At 42.1% G+C, this 17,045-nt stretch overlaps 1 protein-coding gene across 1 annotated transcript in view; it reads right to left on the bottom strand.

Moving 5' to 3' along the window:
- Positions 1-1,112: 1,112 nt before the first annotated feature.
- ccdc57 (coiled-coil domain containing 57) overlaps positions 1,113-17,045 on the bottom strand; it is a 28,919-nt gene continuing 12,986 nt past the window's right edge. The window contains exons 13-22 of the mRNA XM_071535631.1: positions 14,032-14,203; positions 12,635-12,829; positions 10,137-10,237; positions 9,680-9,880; positions 9,120-9,176; positions 8,552-8,792; positions 6,814-6,941; positions 6,497-6,634; positions 6,034-6,223; positions 1,113-1,857 (exon numbers count right to left, since the gene is read on the bottom strand). Coding sequence (XP_071391732.1) covers positions 1,646-1,857; positions 6,034-6,223; positions 6,497-6,634; positions 6,814-6,941; positions 8,552-8,792; positions 9,120-9,176; positions 9,680-9,880; positions 10,137-10,237; positions 12,635-12,829; positions 14,032-14,203 — 1,635 coding nt within the window. The 3' untranslated portion in view covers positions 1,113-1,645. The remainder of the gene's footprint in view (positions 1,858-6,033; positions 6,224-6,496; positions 6,635-6,813; positions 6,942-8,551; positions 8,793-9,119; positions 9,177-9,679; positions 9,881-10,136; positions 10,238-12,634; positions 12,830-14,031; positions 14,204-17,045) is intronic.

Raw genomic sequence — 17,045 nt, 5'->3', positions numbered from 1 at the left:
ACAGGACATTTATTTCTCAAATATTTGTTAACAAGAGATAGGCAGCGATGTGTCTGACACCTGACTGATCTGTCCCACTTTCTTTTTGTTTCTATGCAAAACATTTTTTTTTTCCTGCAATGATTTTCATCATGGGATGTGGACATACATCTAATGAGGAATCAACTTGAGGTAACTTTTTTTTTGTACTTTATAGCCATTTTTGATTATATTATATTTAAGAATCGTTTCTTTATTTACATGTTGAGCAATATGTGTCCATCCATTTATTTTGTAATGTTTAATACTACTGGAGTTTTTTTTAGATGTTCCCTATCTTGTTATGTATATTTTCTTCACTGTAATAAATAATAACAAATAAAATACAAATGCTTGAGCATCATTTATAACTGTTTTCCAAAATAAAAATCTTAATAGCAGTATGCTTCATTGTGAATTTTGTAGATAACACGCTATAAAAGCCTATAAAATGCCAATAATAACATGTGTTTTACTCTTGACCTTAAATTGCAGGCTACACGCCTCTTATCAATATTCACTTTCAGCCCAGGCATTATCTAGTCAACTGTAAACGATAGTCGGTCAATGAAATAAGATAAGCGCTCGTGCCACAACATTACTCATCTTTGCGTTAAACGAGAACGTACAGCCCGGCGTTGGTTGACACACGTGGGTACACACATCCGAATATTCTAAACGATGTGAAAAGTGGCCAATCACAGAGCGGGGGTGTGTGGCCTCGTCCAGTCAAAATCGAGGGGCGGGTGTTGCTAGGAGATAGGGTGATTAAAAGGCGGGCTCTCGGCGGTGACGTAACCAGGAAGGCTCTTCTGACTGGAGGGGGTTACTAGAGTTCACCATCACAGATAACACATGATGTTCTGAGGAAACTGGGCTCTTTTTAGTCACTGACCTAAAATGGGAGCGCAGAGATAACCCGCTCTAAAAGCACACCGTGACCCTATAATGTGCAGTGGAACTCACAAATAGGTAACTGGATCTTCTCATTGTTTTTGCACACACTTGACAAAATCACACTAAATACAAGTCCAATATAAAAATGCATAATTTGTTTAATAGAAACTAATTTCACAACCCATGATTTTGTGCAAAAACACCTGAGAAGGATTGTTCTCCAGGGTTGTTTTAAGTAGTAACATGGAAAAGAGAAGCATAAATGGCAATTGCTATTTCCTGAGACACATACAGTCTTTATGAGGTAAATTCATAACAGTAAGAAGTGTCAAACTGATGTAAATGATATGAAGATTGGGCTTTTTAAGGCATAAATGAATATGTTTCTGAAAATGTCATTGATTTCAGGGTTAGTTCATATTGGTAGTTGTTTGCCTTATGAAGATCACCTGCTGGAGTTCATAGCTCACCCGACTTGTTCTCTACCACTGCATCCCTGGGTGTGTGGTATACTTTATAAAAAAGCCTCTACCTACCCAGAGTGCCAGACTGTTTCTGTATTCAACAAGTATACGTCGTTTACTCACTGCCAAAAGAAACCGTCTGAAACCGAGACAAACTGGCACTTATGCAATGGTCCAAGAACACTACATTCTTCCATGCTTCCCAGCTTCCCCCCCCCCCCAACATTCATTCATCCATCCCTTCACTGGTCCATCCATCCGGACCATCAGTCCTTGATATTGTAGTTTCTGATCTTGCTGACCCTGCCGGGGCCTCCGGGCTTGCCTGTCTTGGCCGGGTGTGAGGTCATCCTAGTGGGTTTCCTCCTCTCTTGGGCCTGGTTCTGGGTCTGGATGGGAGCCCTGACACCCTGCACCCTCACCTGGACTCCGGCACCGCTGGGCTCAGCCAGGTCCCTCGTGCTCAGCTCCCCTTCACCTTTAGGTGCAGACAGGAGAGGTGAATCTTTTATGTTCCCCGCTCCATTACAATCACGTGATACAGATAACAGAGTTTAGGCTGCTGCAGCCTTTCAGATAATTGAGTTAAAGTGGTAATCCATGACTAAATGTCTGTTTTGCTATACTCTCTTTCACTGATTGATATAAAAATACTGATTCAACCCATATCTAATTCATGAAAGCTTTTACATTGTCTGTTCTAAACAGCCGGTGTCGGTAGCTCTTTCCTGGGAAAAATCCTCTGGTGCACAGGAAGTGATGCGTTTTACGTTTCCAGTTTAGAAAAGAGAAACTCAAACTTCATCAACAGAAACTCCAAGGAAAAAGACGTCACAGTAGCAGCTTTCTTTTTTTTTTTTACCTCTGATTAGTAGTTAATGTTAATAATTAAGTTATTGATAGCATAGGTATCTAACAGTGCTGACATGCTGATTCTGGACTAACTGTGGGTTCTATCTGAAGAAATTAATGCTCCAATATGAAAAACCAAATCGCGCTAACCAGTGGCTGGATTCACAAAACCCTATTAAGAAAAAAAATCTTCTCAAGTGCCATTTTTTTCTTAACTTTAGTCTTAAGAAAAAAAATAGGAAAAAATGCTATTCTCAACAGTTCTTATATATTTTCTTAACTTTCTTCTTATGTTTCTTCCAAGGAAAAAAACATATGAATAAATGGTATTCTTGAAATGAAAGTTCTCAAATTTGTTGTTGATTTTTTTCTTAACTTTAAGACGGCCCTTCACCTGTCTTAAAACTCCTACAGTGAAAAGGTAAGCCTCTAATATCATATATTTAAACACATTTTAGACAAGTAGGTTATAGTTCAAAGTCTTCACAGGTTCCCCTACACCTAACATTAAGATGAACATTTATTATAAAGCTTTATTTGGTGTAGGGCCAGGTAGGCCTCTGTCTCATGTCTGTTGAAAATAAGCTGCAAATTTTACAGTTACCAACAGCAACCAATGTTTCAATCTTTGCTCTAGCTGCCCTAAAGAGGTTTTTCCCAATTGTTTTGTAGATGGAAGCACTTTGGGTTGCCTCCTAGCCTTGTCTCCTAGCCTCCTAGCCTTGTCTCCTAGCCTCAATGGCAGTAAGCCTAAAGTTTATTAACCAGAATGAATTCAGGCCCTATTTTGAGAAGTTCTTAAGTAGGAAAATGAAAGAAATTCGTAAGAAATGAGACTGTTACTAAGAAAATATTGAGAAATTGCACTTAATAGCCTTCTTAAGAACTTCCTAAAATTTCCTCTTATGTCATTTCTTAAGAACTATCTTAAGAACACATTGGTGAATCCGGCCCCAGGACTCCATAGAGCGTCAGAGACCGGAACAACTATGAGACGTGTTCCCAAGCCGCAGGGAACTTTTCACATGTACAAATTTATTTTCACAAAGTGTCTCTCCCGGACGTCGAGGCATCACGGGAAATGTCCGGAGAACATCTTCGGCACACGTGTCTCGCGTCCGGCGTGACACCCCAAAGTCTACCTTTCCTTCTTGCCAATGTCTACCATCGTTTGGAAATGCTTGGCAGTGGCGTCTGTGGAGCAACGCCTGCTCTCTCAAGCTCATCAAAGTAATTGGTGCAATGCTGGGTGACCTTGTGGTTTGGCTGCAGAGTTGCTGTGACTGACTAAGGCAGGGCAGGCGCACATGAACAGTCAGCACTTACCTCATGCTGCCCTACAGGTAAAATGTGCCAGGAATGAAGTCACGCTGCCAAACATGCAGTAAACACATTTTCAGACTTCATGTACGACGCAATTGTACAATAGCTCCTTGCTTAGGATGAAATAAAAAGAACGGTATCTAATCTTTACTTATACAACTGTGTAATATCTGTAATAAAATCATCCACGGAATTCAGTGATTGCAACTGTACCCGAAAGCCTTTGGTACAATTGTCCCAAAGTACCAAAGGTTTGTCCAGTTTCACAATTATGTGATATGATGCTGATCACTGCTTCTCAGCCTGATCTGGCAGCGGGACGGGCCGGTTGAGAAACTGTTCCCTGGATGGCTGACAGAACCCGCAGCCTCTGTAATCCCACGAACAAGGCCACGCATTGGGCAACCTCCCTCCCTCGTATCTGTCCTTCCTATCACTGACCCAAACATTGCAACTGCAACACTGCAAGTCTTTACTCTTTATGTTGGTGCTGGGTGGCACTGGACATACTGTCCCCGCTGGCCTCAGCATGCTAGACTATGCCCAATGGTATGATGCACTACCAATTGCTGACACTCACTATGGGCCCTACTTGTATGGGGCTGGTATTATGCGGGGATCTCATGTAATTAATGAATTAACCCCCAACCTCTGCAATAGGTCTTCCTCAGTACGTGTTTTTGTACATTCTTGTGTCTTCCATGATGCGTTAGACGTAATATCTGTCTAAAACAAAAGAACGAAAGGATGGAGGTTGGATAAAGACCCTCGAAGTTTACCGAAGCCGAAGATGCATCAGATGGTGACTTGACCGCCGAGAACAAATGTGAAGCCCCAAGATTCTTAGCGAGAACGACGCATCACATCCAAACAGCGCTATTATAGTCTATAGCACAGAGCCAGCGGAATCAGATGGTAAAAAAGAACACCTGTGAGTCTTAACTGGTCTCACAATGTCAAGCACACAGCTCATCTCAGACTGTAAACATGTGCTCTCTCTTCTCGTGTTCTTGAGAAGTTTGTTCTCTCCAAGACAAATTAGAAGAACGTCCTCTGCAAGGACACAATTATCGACTTGGCATTCTTCAAAAGAGGTCAAGACTTTGTCACTTTCTGATTTAGCACTTTATTTCATTTAGCAAGTACTTGAAGTTTGCGCCGAAAACGCATTCAAAACCTCGCTCTGTAGAGTCCGCTACTGCCTTCATTTCTCATGACAGAAGGAAGATAGAAGTCACCCGTCTAGAAGAAGAAGAAAAAGAAATTGCGCGCTAAAAACAAATTTCGTCTGCAATTTGCACAGGAATACTATTATCAAGGTCTCTCTGTTTGTACTAAAATATGATAGGTAATGTGCTTGAATTTTTACATGACATGGTACATGGTTAAAATCGCAGACGATCTCTGCAATTATTACAAAATACTGGACGTTGGCAGGTAAGGGAAGTCCTGTGCGAACAGGACCTTTGACACTCAAACACTGTGTTTATGGCCTCTATATGGCACTTTCTTGAAATCTTACCACCATTCCAAAGTCATGAAGGAGTGAACTCTGCTTTTAAAAGGATTAAAACTGAATATCATCATGCAGGCAGGAAGAGGCAACCGGACAGGTTCTTTGCTATAAATACTGGAAATGAAACACACTGGGGTATGAAAATGGTTGCAACTTTTAAAGTCACTGAGCAACAAAGCAAGACTAGTACTGCTACATGCTTATAAGCTGAAAAAAGCTTTTTCTTTGTTGTATTTTTGCATTTGCTTGGTTCAGGTCCACATGGCTGAATTACAGCAAACCAGGAATTGTAAACAAAAGGCATGGACTTGTTTACTGGACAGCGTTTTGGTAACCTGTCATCCCGCTAGGTCAAGAGATTTTGGTGATGGAGTGAGTCAAAACAAATTTACTTTCTCTGGTGTTCAGTTTACCTGGTGGCATTTCACCACATCTTGATGCCAAGTTTGCCCTTGGTTCATTTTGTTAGGCTAGGCTTTCCAAGCATGAATAACTGCTGGCTATTGGATGTCAAAATCTGTCTCCTGATACCCTTAAACCCTTGCGTTTTGGGGGTGGATTCCTGTAGTTGGTTCTGATTGCGTTCTCACTCCTAACAAACCGCATCACAGTTCTCTTGTTAGAGGACTGAGACTCACATTTTCAGGCGTCTCAGTGTGGTTATTTGGTACAACCCAAGTTTGAATGGCATTGCTCTCACCTGGCCAAACGAACCGAATTAAAGGAGGAAATGCTCCTGGTGCGAACATGCCCTTAGTGTCCCATGGTTTACATGCCGTTTTAGAAGCTTTTCTATTAAAAATTCTGGGGGAAACACTGAATCCTTGTCATTTTTCGGGCATGGCATAAACCTCGGCACAAATATCGGCACAAAATATCTGCAGATTCAATCCAAAAATACCGGTATGGGTCTTCAAAAACCCACATTGGTCCAACCCTAGTTTGCACTGCCTCTCCAGTTACCTTCAGTGAGTATTGATGGACTGATGCCTCGGTCCAGCATCTTCCACACCTCCCTCAGCGACCCCTCCGACGCCACCGACGACAGCAGGGGTCCGGACGGGCTGGAGGGGGCCCGCGACCCCTCGTCCGGACGCGGCGAGCTCTGCGATTGGCTGTGCGGAGGAGGCGTGTTCTCTTTGCTCCTCGGGCGCTGAAGAAGAAGAGGAGGATGAGGAGGAGGAAGAGAGCAGGAGAGGACTGAGAGGTGAGGAAGTTCCTTTGGTGCTTTACTTATTTACTGGGTGTGTGGAAAGCCTGGAATCATAGGGATAGGCACTTGTTTTTTTTTCCTACACACCCTAATAGTCAATTACAGTTTGCTTCATCAGATTTCAATTCAATATCAGGAGTGAACTGGGAGGCTTAGCTCTTGGAGCGCTGGTGATCTTTTCAGATAATGCAGTATTTAGGACAGTGCTGCTACCTCAGGCCCGGCTGTGTCTTTGTGCCCCTGGCCCCAAGGGTTGGCAGCCCCGTTTGTGCCCCGACCTCCGCTGTCGGTCTCGGAGAGGAGTGGCTGAACCACAATGGAGGGCCCCTGCCTCTGAGCGTACTGCAGCTCCTAACGGCAGAAAGACATTACTGAACCCGCTGCGCCCTCTGCTGCTCGTACAGAGAAACGCACAACACCAGAATCACTCCTCTGTGGTCACCAATGAAGTGTAGGAAAGTGGGAAGAAAGAGCACAGAGACGAGGGATGGATGAGAGGATATTGGGGAGGGCGAGTTAAGAGCAGTGACCTGGGAGGTGAGCTGGTACTGCAGCTGTTCCAGAGCGGACAGGCGGCCATGTTGGTCCCCTCGTTTCTCTGTGGAGGAGTCCCTCTCTGGCTCCATTGACTCTGTTGGTCTGACGGAGGCCTGGGGGACTGAGGATGAATACGAATATGAGAGAAGGTATGAGAAATTTAAAAGGGTGAGTGTTCGTTCATGCGCAAGCACAAAAATAGCACAATACACAGGGGGCGGACAAAGTAAAAGAAGCACCTAACAACACATGATTATGAAGTCTGTAATAAGCAGTAGGGCCACCCTTTCCCTTCAGAACAGCTTCAGTCCTCCTTGGATTGCTGTCATCAAGTCCTGAACTGTACAGTTTTTGTTGAGACTGAGTCACAGTCTGTAGTTTTGTGGTGTTTACCAACCATCCTGTTAAGTGTCTGTCTGTCTGTCTGAGCTTCCACTTGCCACCACTGTTCCTCTTTACTGATGCAGTTTGTCTGTGTTGATTTTCCAGACTGCTTTCCTTGCTATATGGCGGTCCTATTTGTCCTCTTTGGGTCTTGTTAGTTGGCTCATGTTGCTTTGAAAACTCACAGTCACAAGTTTTTTTTAAAGCTGACACATACTGCTAATTGGCATTCAACTGTCTTTGTAATCGTAATAGTTACTTCAAAGTTAAAGTCCTTGATATATGTGGTGTTTCCATTATTTTGTGTTTGTGTTCCCATCTATATCGTGTGTGTGTGTGTGTGTGAACAGTATACAAGTGTATAGAGCGAGGGATGTTTATCTTCTCTCTGTGTGAACTCAGTGTAAACTCTCCTCTAATCCCCCCCCCCCCCCCCCCTCCCCCGTCCAGCAGGAATCAGGATCAGGTCAGCAGTGTGGAACAGCAACACGCCACAATAGAGAGGAGATCCCCTCACTTCCTGTCTATGTCAACGCTGCCCGGCCAATCACAACACAGCTGCACTTCCTGTTTGTACTGTTCGGAACTCCCAACAAAACAAGCTCCATTTTGGAGCCCATTCTTATAAACTTGCTTTCGATAACAATTCTTAGATGAATTATTCTTTGTTTTTATTGATTGACTCATTTCTTTTTGACTAATCTTTATGTAATCGTTTTCATGTAGTATCTTGTTATGCTCTAAATGTGCTCTGTTTGCATAGATCAGTGGTTCTCAACCTTTTTCATATCAAGGACCCCTAATTTAGTCCACATTTGGGCCCCGGACCCCCTATTTGATAAGACTTTGTCTCTCAAACCCAAATCTGAGAATATTTTTATTATTAGATATGATTTTGTCCAGAATTCCATGACTATCTCTATTGCAGGTAGAGAGATAATAGAGAAACTATAATCAAAAAAGTCATCCGTCTACATGCTTTAATTGTGTTCACTTCTTGTAAATGAAATAATGCTGAAGTTTAACGATTCATCAATTTGCTGGGGACCCCCTGGAACCCCCTCAAGGACCCCTGGCGGTCCCCGGACCCCACGTTGAGAACCACTGGCATAGATAGCACTGACAGACAGATAACAGTTCAGACTAATTTATCAAAATAGATCCACGGGTAGATGACAGAATGATCTGAAAGTTCTGAAGGTTTACTGAGGAGGGTGAATCTTACATTCCAATTTAATTAAAGGTGCATCAAGTAAGATAAAGTGACCTTTTTATCTGTATGGTGTAATTAGTACCTGATGCTTTCTAATGTAGTGACTCAGTGTTTGTGTGTGTTGGTCATTGTACCCTGTAGTCCAGCAGTGGTGATCTGGGCACGCAGGCGGTTGCCCATCTCTATCAGCTGCTGCTTTTCCCTGCTCAGACGGGCGATACAGCGAGCCGCCTGCTTCAGCTTGGCCTGCAGGAGAGGTGCGTCGGGTTTACCGCCCTGCGCGTCCCCCGGCACACCGGCAGACTTCAGGCCCGAGGCCAGCTGCTGCCGCCGGAGACGCAGGTTCTCCTCCTGGAGCTGTCGCACCATCTCACTCTGGGGGGGGGAGATAAGTAACTTTAGAAAAAATTATAAAAAAGATACAAAATTAGAATAGAAATTAGAATACAGCAAATGGGGAGTACTAAACATAACGTAGTCAATGATTTTAATGTGTCAAGAACATATTGAGTAGAAATGTATGTACAAAAAGTGTCTAGAAGACTTGTGATTTAAAAAAAAAAAACACTATTCCCCTTATCAAATATATTCAATTTACAGATGCAGATAACAAATGAACACTCAAATGAAATGAAATGAAAACATGAAGATATCAACAGAACCTTCATATCAACAGACACCACTGACATGTTTTCTGCTCACCTGTTCACACACAATGGGCTCCCGCCTGCTAGCAATGTCCAACTTCAGTGCAGAAACCTGCAGGTACAACAACACAATGAAATAACGTTATTCGTGAAGCACTTTTCAAAAACAGTATTGACAAAGTGCTTCCAAATCAAGCATACGGAGGAACTAATGTGCCAAAATAAAAATAAAAATCGGAAAAATGTAGTCGCAGTTAATTATTAAGACTGGAATCCATGCACGGTATTTTCCGTAAATTTCCGTCTGATGAGCACCAATGTATTTCCAGTTGTTTCTGTCATATGCAGTATGCTTATTATCACAAGATAATGGTAGGTAGTTATAAAAATGTCTTTTTTTTTGGAAACTCGCTCCAAAATTAAGTATTTTTCGATGCAATAATCACAAAAAACTCAAAATCCTGGAGGCACTGACTGTTGTATCAATAGTGCTTCTATGTCTGTATATGATATAAGCTATGTTTGGCACATTCAAGCTAATAATCATTAATTCATAAACTGATCTGTACTGTGGGACTGGACACAATGTGGACTTTGAGGCTCTGAGTTCGTTACCTGGTTGCCGAGGGCAACGGTCTCCAAGTTGTTCAGGACGTTTCCTTTCTGATACTCCTCCTTCTCGCGCCTCACTTCCTCCAGCTCCATCTCGACCGTGGCCAAACGCAGACGGAGACCCGCCTCCTCAGACGCCCACTTCCGCCTCTGATTGGCCAGCTCCAGACGTAGCTCCTCCCCTTCCACCTGCTTGGCGTGGCACTGAGGCAGTAGAGGAGATAGGGAGGGGAATGGAGGGATTATGAGTTATTTTTAGACCATTGCTTACAAAGTAGCTCAGTTTATCAGGATAGAATCACCTGTGGTTTTGAGATTTCAGGTAGCACATTTTCCCCAAATGGATATGCAGCATTTTGGAATGAAGCTCTTCAATTCTACCTTACAATGAGGGATGTCAGAGTCAACTAGTCAGGTCTGCCAGGTCAAGTCCAACTAGTCGATTCATTTCCATCAGTACCTGTTGTGTGAGGCTGGCGAGGGCGGACTCCAGATGTGCCACTCTGACCTCTTGCTTCTTCAGAGCAGCGGTGTTGCCGACTTTCTCCATGCGCAGCCCGCCTGATGAACCGTCACACACACACAACAGACTCAGGACAAAGACAACTGAAGCCCCAGGTATCATCAAACAGACTACATGTGATACAGACAACAGTGACATCAAGTGGTGTAATCGCTGATTTAAAAAGGGTAAAAGCTATGTAGTCAGGCCTAATGCAATTCCCCATCACTAATAGGGGGGGGGGATTTAAATGTATTTTATTGTAAGCTAGCTAAAATAGTAGTTAGGCTCTTCATCAGTTCAGTGATCTAATTTCATGTTGCCGATGTAAACCATGCTGTATTCGTTCCTCTGGGTCCTCCAGCTATTTTACAGAAGATTTCCACCTAGTAAGTTGTAAATTATGTCTCTATTGGAACTATTTCATTTGGTGCAGCCGTTAACATTTTTAGTAATGTATAAATTTTGTGCAAATTTACATCCGAACTAGCCTACATTTTAACTTAACTTTAACTGGTGCAATGAGTATTGATAGGGGCACATGCATAGTAGGGTTGGATTCTTCTGGAATCTTTTGGATTCAATTTTCTGATATTTTGCGCTGATATTTTTGAAATTGGCCAATAGGGATCCTGTGTGAAAAGAATCAGCATGAAGAAGAGTTAAGCAGTTTCTATCCGTTGGTTTTCTGAAAATAGAAGTGTGTAGATCGCCAGTCTCCATTTTGACAATATTCAAATCAAGGAAGTGCATATAAGATAGACTGGCGGAACATGAACAAGCTATTAAAACCGGTAATGATTTACATGCTATGGCTAGAAATTTCAAGGAGTTTCATGATTGTGATCCCTTCGCCCTTAAAGCAGTTGGTATTGATCACATCGATAAGAAAGGGAGATAGACTTCGTTCTCTTAATCAAAGGGAGAATTTTTGGATTTTTAAGTTGAGGGCTACTGTCTATCCTGGCCTCAATGAGGATTTTGCATTCTTATAATAACCTGTATGTGATTTTCTTATATTGTGTCTCTTTAGGTTTGGCTGCTGTTTATAGTCTAGGAATGGAAGGATGCAGGATTTGCCATTTCTTATGTGATTGCTTCATTATCAGCAATGTGGCTGTGCTTTCTCATTTTTTTGATACTTTACGTCTATATTGTTGGATACACCCACTGCTACCTGAGCTTATTTAACTTGATTGTTTGGCAGCTATATGGCTTTGACACCCTGAAGAAGGAAGGCCCTATAGCCGAAACTTGTTTTTAGTTTTTTTCGATTGCCAACATGCATTGGTCAAAACTGAAGTCACCTTGTCAAAACTCTTCACACAGCGAAACAGAAGTCTATGTGGACCAAACTGTGAATCATTTTTCATTGCTTTCACACAAAATGCATTCAATGACCACATTTTTCAAAATCCATGAACTCTTCTCATTCATACTCATTCACCACCTGCAAAACACTATATATTTGTATCACATTTTTCAAATGCTAAAACACTGTTGTCAAAACTGTTAAAAACACATTCAAAACAGAATGATGGGAAATTTTGTGCATTTCTGCAGTAACCATATTTCAATACGGTATAAATATATATATATATATATATATATATATATATATATATATACACGGTATATAGAGAAATATCTTAGCATATATAGAAAATCTTAGCAGAGTATTTAAAATGAAATAATAATCAATCCAAACACAGCTGAAAGCTTTTAAACAGACAAAACTATACATGTTGTTGATGGGTTTTTTTTGTAATTACTGTATTATTGCAGCCCTGGAATTTCAGGAAATTGTTGTTTTTTTTAAGTAAATTGCTGCATTTCTGATTCATTCTTGTTACATATACTTTAGTACAGTCAATAAAGTGAAAAGGTGTTATTGTTATTCTATAATGAAATACTGATTTATGTGAAAAATCATTCAAACTTCAAAGATAAAAGTTCATCATTTATGTAATGCTCCCTGTTGTTAGTGTTTTTTAGGTCAGTGTGTTATGAGTGACAATGTCTGCTTTCTGAGTGAGAACTGTTGCCAGTGTTATGGTGGAACGAGCTTATTTTGAGACATGTATGAAGTGTTTTGGTGGTTTGAGTTTTGGAGGTGAGATTAACTGTTTGGCCAAGATGCATGATGGTAATGCAGACTGTATGAAGAGTTTTGAAAAAGTGGCTTCAGTATTGACCGATGCTTGTTAGCAATTGAAAAAAACTGTAATGCTTCTATGATGTAATAAAGTATTTAGTCTTTTGATACTTCAAAGAGGAGTTGCCTTGCTTTTTATCATCATAACCATCATATCAGAGTGGACAATGACTGCTATCTGGTTTTGAATAACAAGCCAATATCACCCCCATATATCAGCAAACTGATATATCGTCTATCCTAGTCTATACTTTGCATGTATAATTTTTGATGATAAGTGACCGTCATCAGTCTTTCCTACCGATAGTTTCGTTGAGGGATCGGATGTGGTTCTGCAGGTACGCGTTGTCCGGAGCCACGGGGGCCAGGGCTTCAGCGGGTGTGTCCGTGGCTGCGGCCGGGTCGAGGGGTCCCGCGGCGCCCTCTAGCTGCCCCTCCAGGCGCCTGCACCGGGCCTTCAGCAGCGACACCTCCTGCTCCAGGGCCTGGGTGTATCCTGGAGTAACTGGAGCTACAAGACAAGCAGGTAAGTCAGACCAACACCTCAGCAACTGTAACAGTCAAAATACCTTGCTGAAGAAAAAATAATTATCGAGCAATATATTTCTAGCTGCACAGCTCTTCATGTTACCAATATATCACATTCTCAGGGCAAGCATCGTTCCCATGGGTGGTTAGCCAACAGCGGTGTCATGTTTACCATTTAGAGGTAAACTAACACTCATCAACTGAAAGGTTACACGGCTTCCCCTGGGACTGCATGTGCGGGATAGATACTAGTAGGAATTCCTACAGCTGTCATCTAGTCCATAAAAAAAAAAGTGATCTAAATATAGCTTTCCGTGGTGTAATGGCCATAAATACACATATTATAGTAGTGATGAATATACTTTGCCAGTGGGAATTGCTACCAGAGGCATAGATCAGAAGCAAGGATTAAAAAAAATGCGGTGTTGACATTAGCTAGATGGGGATCTTGGCTAATGAGAGCCAGTCAACAGTTACAGAGGCACAGCCAGAAGTCAGTAGCTTTTTGTTTGATTTTATGGTTATTATATCGACAGACAAATGAAGAAACCCGCATACAGCTAAAACAATAAAGAAGACAAAAAGTGGCAGAAAATGCTCTCATGGCATTTATTAATCTGAGCTCTGCTACACAAAACAGTGCAAAAAGTGCAAAACAAACACTTTTATATCAGATCTTCATCAGTGTCTTGGCACTTTGCACTTTTTTATGGAGTAGAACATGGATTAATAAATGCCATGAAAGGATATTCTGCCTATTTTTTTTTCTTTTTGATGTTTAGTAGTATGTGGGTGTGCTCCTTTTTGCTCTTTACTCTAATTGGAACTAATGTATCTGCTTCCAACTGAAGTGCAGGACTTTCATTTAGGCAAAAGTTTCCTCTATTATTTGCTGTTTATTATATCTTAAAAGTGAAAGTGAAGAAAGTCTAATGCAAGGGGTTTTCATTTCAGACCCCAAGGCAATAAAAAGTAGAACATTTCAAAAGGGTGTGCAGACTTTTTGATATCCACTGTATGTTTACATTCAAAGCACACACACTCAAGGAGGAGACAGTAATATAACAGCAGGTACAGGAATCACACCTGAGGAGTTGCCAGTGGGCTGGGCTGGTAGTCCAGTAGCCACCTGTGTGCTGGTAGTAGGGGTGGCGGAGGAGGCGACAGGGCCGCCTGGAGGCTGGGTCGGAGGTTGGGGTCGGGGTCGGGGATGGGGTGGGAGCCGGCTGAGACCCTCCATGTCCTTCCTCATCTGGGCCACCACGGCCCTCAGGCTGCTGCTCTGCTGCTGCAGGCGACGGATCTCCTCCGACGCCAGGTCACTCACGTTCGGTGTGAAACCCTGTAGGTAGATGTAAAGTAAGATATTGCATCTATTTTTTCATACTGCATATACTGTATTTAACTTTTTTTTGTGTATTTTCATATTGTACATACAGGGAGTGGACAAAATAGCGGAGAGTGTTTTACAATTACCAACAGTGGCTTTTCATTTGAATCACAAATGTCCTAGGAGTTGATTCTGATTCTAATTGTGGGACTTGGGGGGACTCCTCAATTCCTATAGATTAAAAATAATGGTAACACTTTACAATAAGGGTCACTAAGTTAAGGGTTAGATTAATAAGCATTAAATAACCCTTAATTAACAGATAACTAATGTGTCTGGTAATCATTTACTAATGGTGTTCATGTTAACTAAGGTATTAATTTATACATTATTTAATAGTCATCTTTATAAACTATTAAATAATGTATAAATTAATACCTTAGTTAACATGAACACCATTAGTAAATTACACATTAGTTACAGCTCATGCAGTGTCCTCTTTTGATCACTAGATGGCGTTAAAAGTCTGAACCGTGGCACTGTGTGTACTTGCGCTACCTTGAGTACAATATATACAGTATCAGTTTATAGGTGTCCGAGGATAGGTACATACAGAATAACAGAAAACTAACATTCACCCCAGCATTTGTAAACTGAAAAATCAATGCTCATGCTCTGCTCCTTCCAACAGGAAGGGTGCAGGAGGCTGTGACCTTTCCATGAAGCTGTAAACACCTGATGTATGCTTTAACATACCTCCATAACAATTTGCCATAACGCATACCTCAATACAACGTCTTCACACAATATCCCAACTTGAATCGGCAGTGGAGCTGCACTTGCTTGGGGCAACAAACGCTGTTCAGTCGTTCGAGAGCACATTCTGTCCCGGTGTTGTTTTTAGTCTTATGGGGGGGACATTAGGGGTGACATGACATTTTGACATGGGTGCAAATGTACAGGCTGGCTGCTCCATTTACTGTGTTAGCATGGGCTTGACGGCCTGCTTGCTTTCGTAGACATTTTCCGGGCTGAAAATAGAGCCTGAAGTGAACGGCGAAGTCTGACGAATCGAAAAGGAGCCGTTTGCTTGATCACAATGACGTTATATACCTGACACATGGATCTGAGAGGTACAGCTTGTGTGCCACATGTACATGTACGCAGGGCTGTAGTCGAGACCGCCTTGGTCGAGTCCAAGTCCAGATGGAGTCATTGGCGAATCGAGTCCGATTCAAGACCAAGACCGAGGGGGGTCGAGACCGAGTCGAGACCAAGACCGTAAAACGACGAGTCCAATTCGAGACCAATACCATAGCAATGTGTTATCCAAGGCTACCACTGTATTTATTGGCTAAAATAGCATATTTTTGTTTATTGCCTAAAGGTTTCTAAAGACATTTCAACAAAATTAGCATGTTTTGAGGACAAAATTAATTGTAGGCAGCTTGTTTATGTTCATAACATACAGTAGTTGCACCTTTACTTAACTAGAAGTGGATTCATCTATTTCACCTACTTTTTCTTACTGCTCCACAACCAAGGAGTAACGTTACATATGGACATGGTGAGTTTTTTTTTTTTTTTTAATCAAAACGAAGTCATTGGTTGGGTAGTTGGCATATCACCAATCAGCAGTCACTAAACCTTTCGGTGGGCGCATAACTTTATCAACTGTGAAAATTGTATCATTCGCTGCTGGTCGTTTTATTAGAAGAGATTATAATTCTAAAAACAAGAATATTATATGACCTTAATTCATCCGAGACCGATTCAAGATCGAGCCATATTAACTACGAGTCCGAGACGAGACCGAGACCGTCATAAATCGGTCTCGGGACTTTTGACGGACTACTACAGCCCCGCATGTACGTGCTCGCTCTGCATGCACGCACACACCCACAAACACACAAACTGTACACTGCGAACAAACAGCTGTATGGCAAGGCCCACCAATTCAGCAACATTCCTAATATGGCTTCATGTATCCATACAAGAAGAGTCCAAAGCGCTCTCTCTCTTAACACACACAAAGTTTAAGGGTGAGACGGAGCATCAAAATACAAAAAGGACCTTGACATTCAAGTGTAACATCCTCATGTATTTGTATCTATTAACGCGTCGACTCCCTGTTAAATCGGGTTAAGTGGTTTTTGAAACTATTTGAGGTAGCCCGGCATCGAAAGGACCTCGAGGTGTTTTTCATCCCGGTGCCACGGAGGCTGGCATGTTAAGGCCAGCATGTTAAGGCCAGCAGGTTAAGACCCGGCACCATGCCAAGCTGAAAGGCCATCATACCTCTCTGGATGCTCGAGGAAAAGGCCAACGCCTAAAACAGGATGGCACCGAACCGTACGCTCTCTGGAAGAACTTAATACCAGCTGGCATGGGAAATACAACACTCCCACGTGATACGGTGTGTGTGTGTGTGTGTGCGCGCGTGTGTGTGTACGTGTGTGTTAGAGTTTACATTAGTCTTTAATTGACGGTTAAAAATGATGGAAGTCTGGCATTCTGGCTCCAGTGCAACCCTATGATCCCCATCTTCTGTTAAGTGCATTTGGAAAAACGTTATTTGCAGAAATTTTTTTTGCAAGTAGCAAGTAGTGACCCCCCTCCGCCAAGGAAGAAAATGTCATTCCAAAGCTGGTTTTGCTACTTAAGGGAAGACAATTGGCTGCATTGGCTGAAGTAACAATTTAGTGTTAACATCTTACCAAACAGACTGGCAGACTTAGGGATTAGGAGAGGTTGAAAGGTGAGAAAGGACAGCGGCTCAGGTCTGAGTTGCAAACATAAGTTGCCCCAGTCAATCCGTAGCATACCCTGCATGGCTATTTATATGGAAAACCTG

This window comes from Centroberyx affinis, unplaced genomic scaffold (genome assembly GCF_046629955.1).
Source record: "Centroberyx affinis isolate AG114_WGS23_722 - 3 ecotype Tasmania unplaced genomic scaffold, CSIRO-AGI_Caff_v1 ptg002745l_1, whole genome shotgun sequence".
In the NCBI taxonomy this organism is placed as follows: Eukaryota; Metazoa; Chordata; class Actinopteri; order Beryciformes; family Berycidae; genus Centroberyx; species Centroberyx affinis.
Note: the sequence above shows the minus strand (reverse complement) of the source record. Positions and strands in the feature narration are given on the sequence as shown.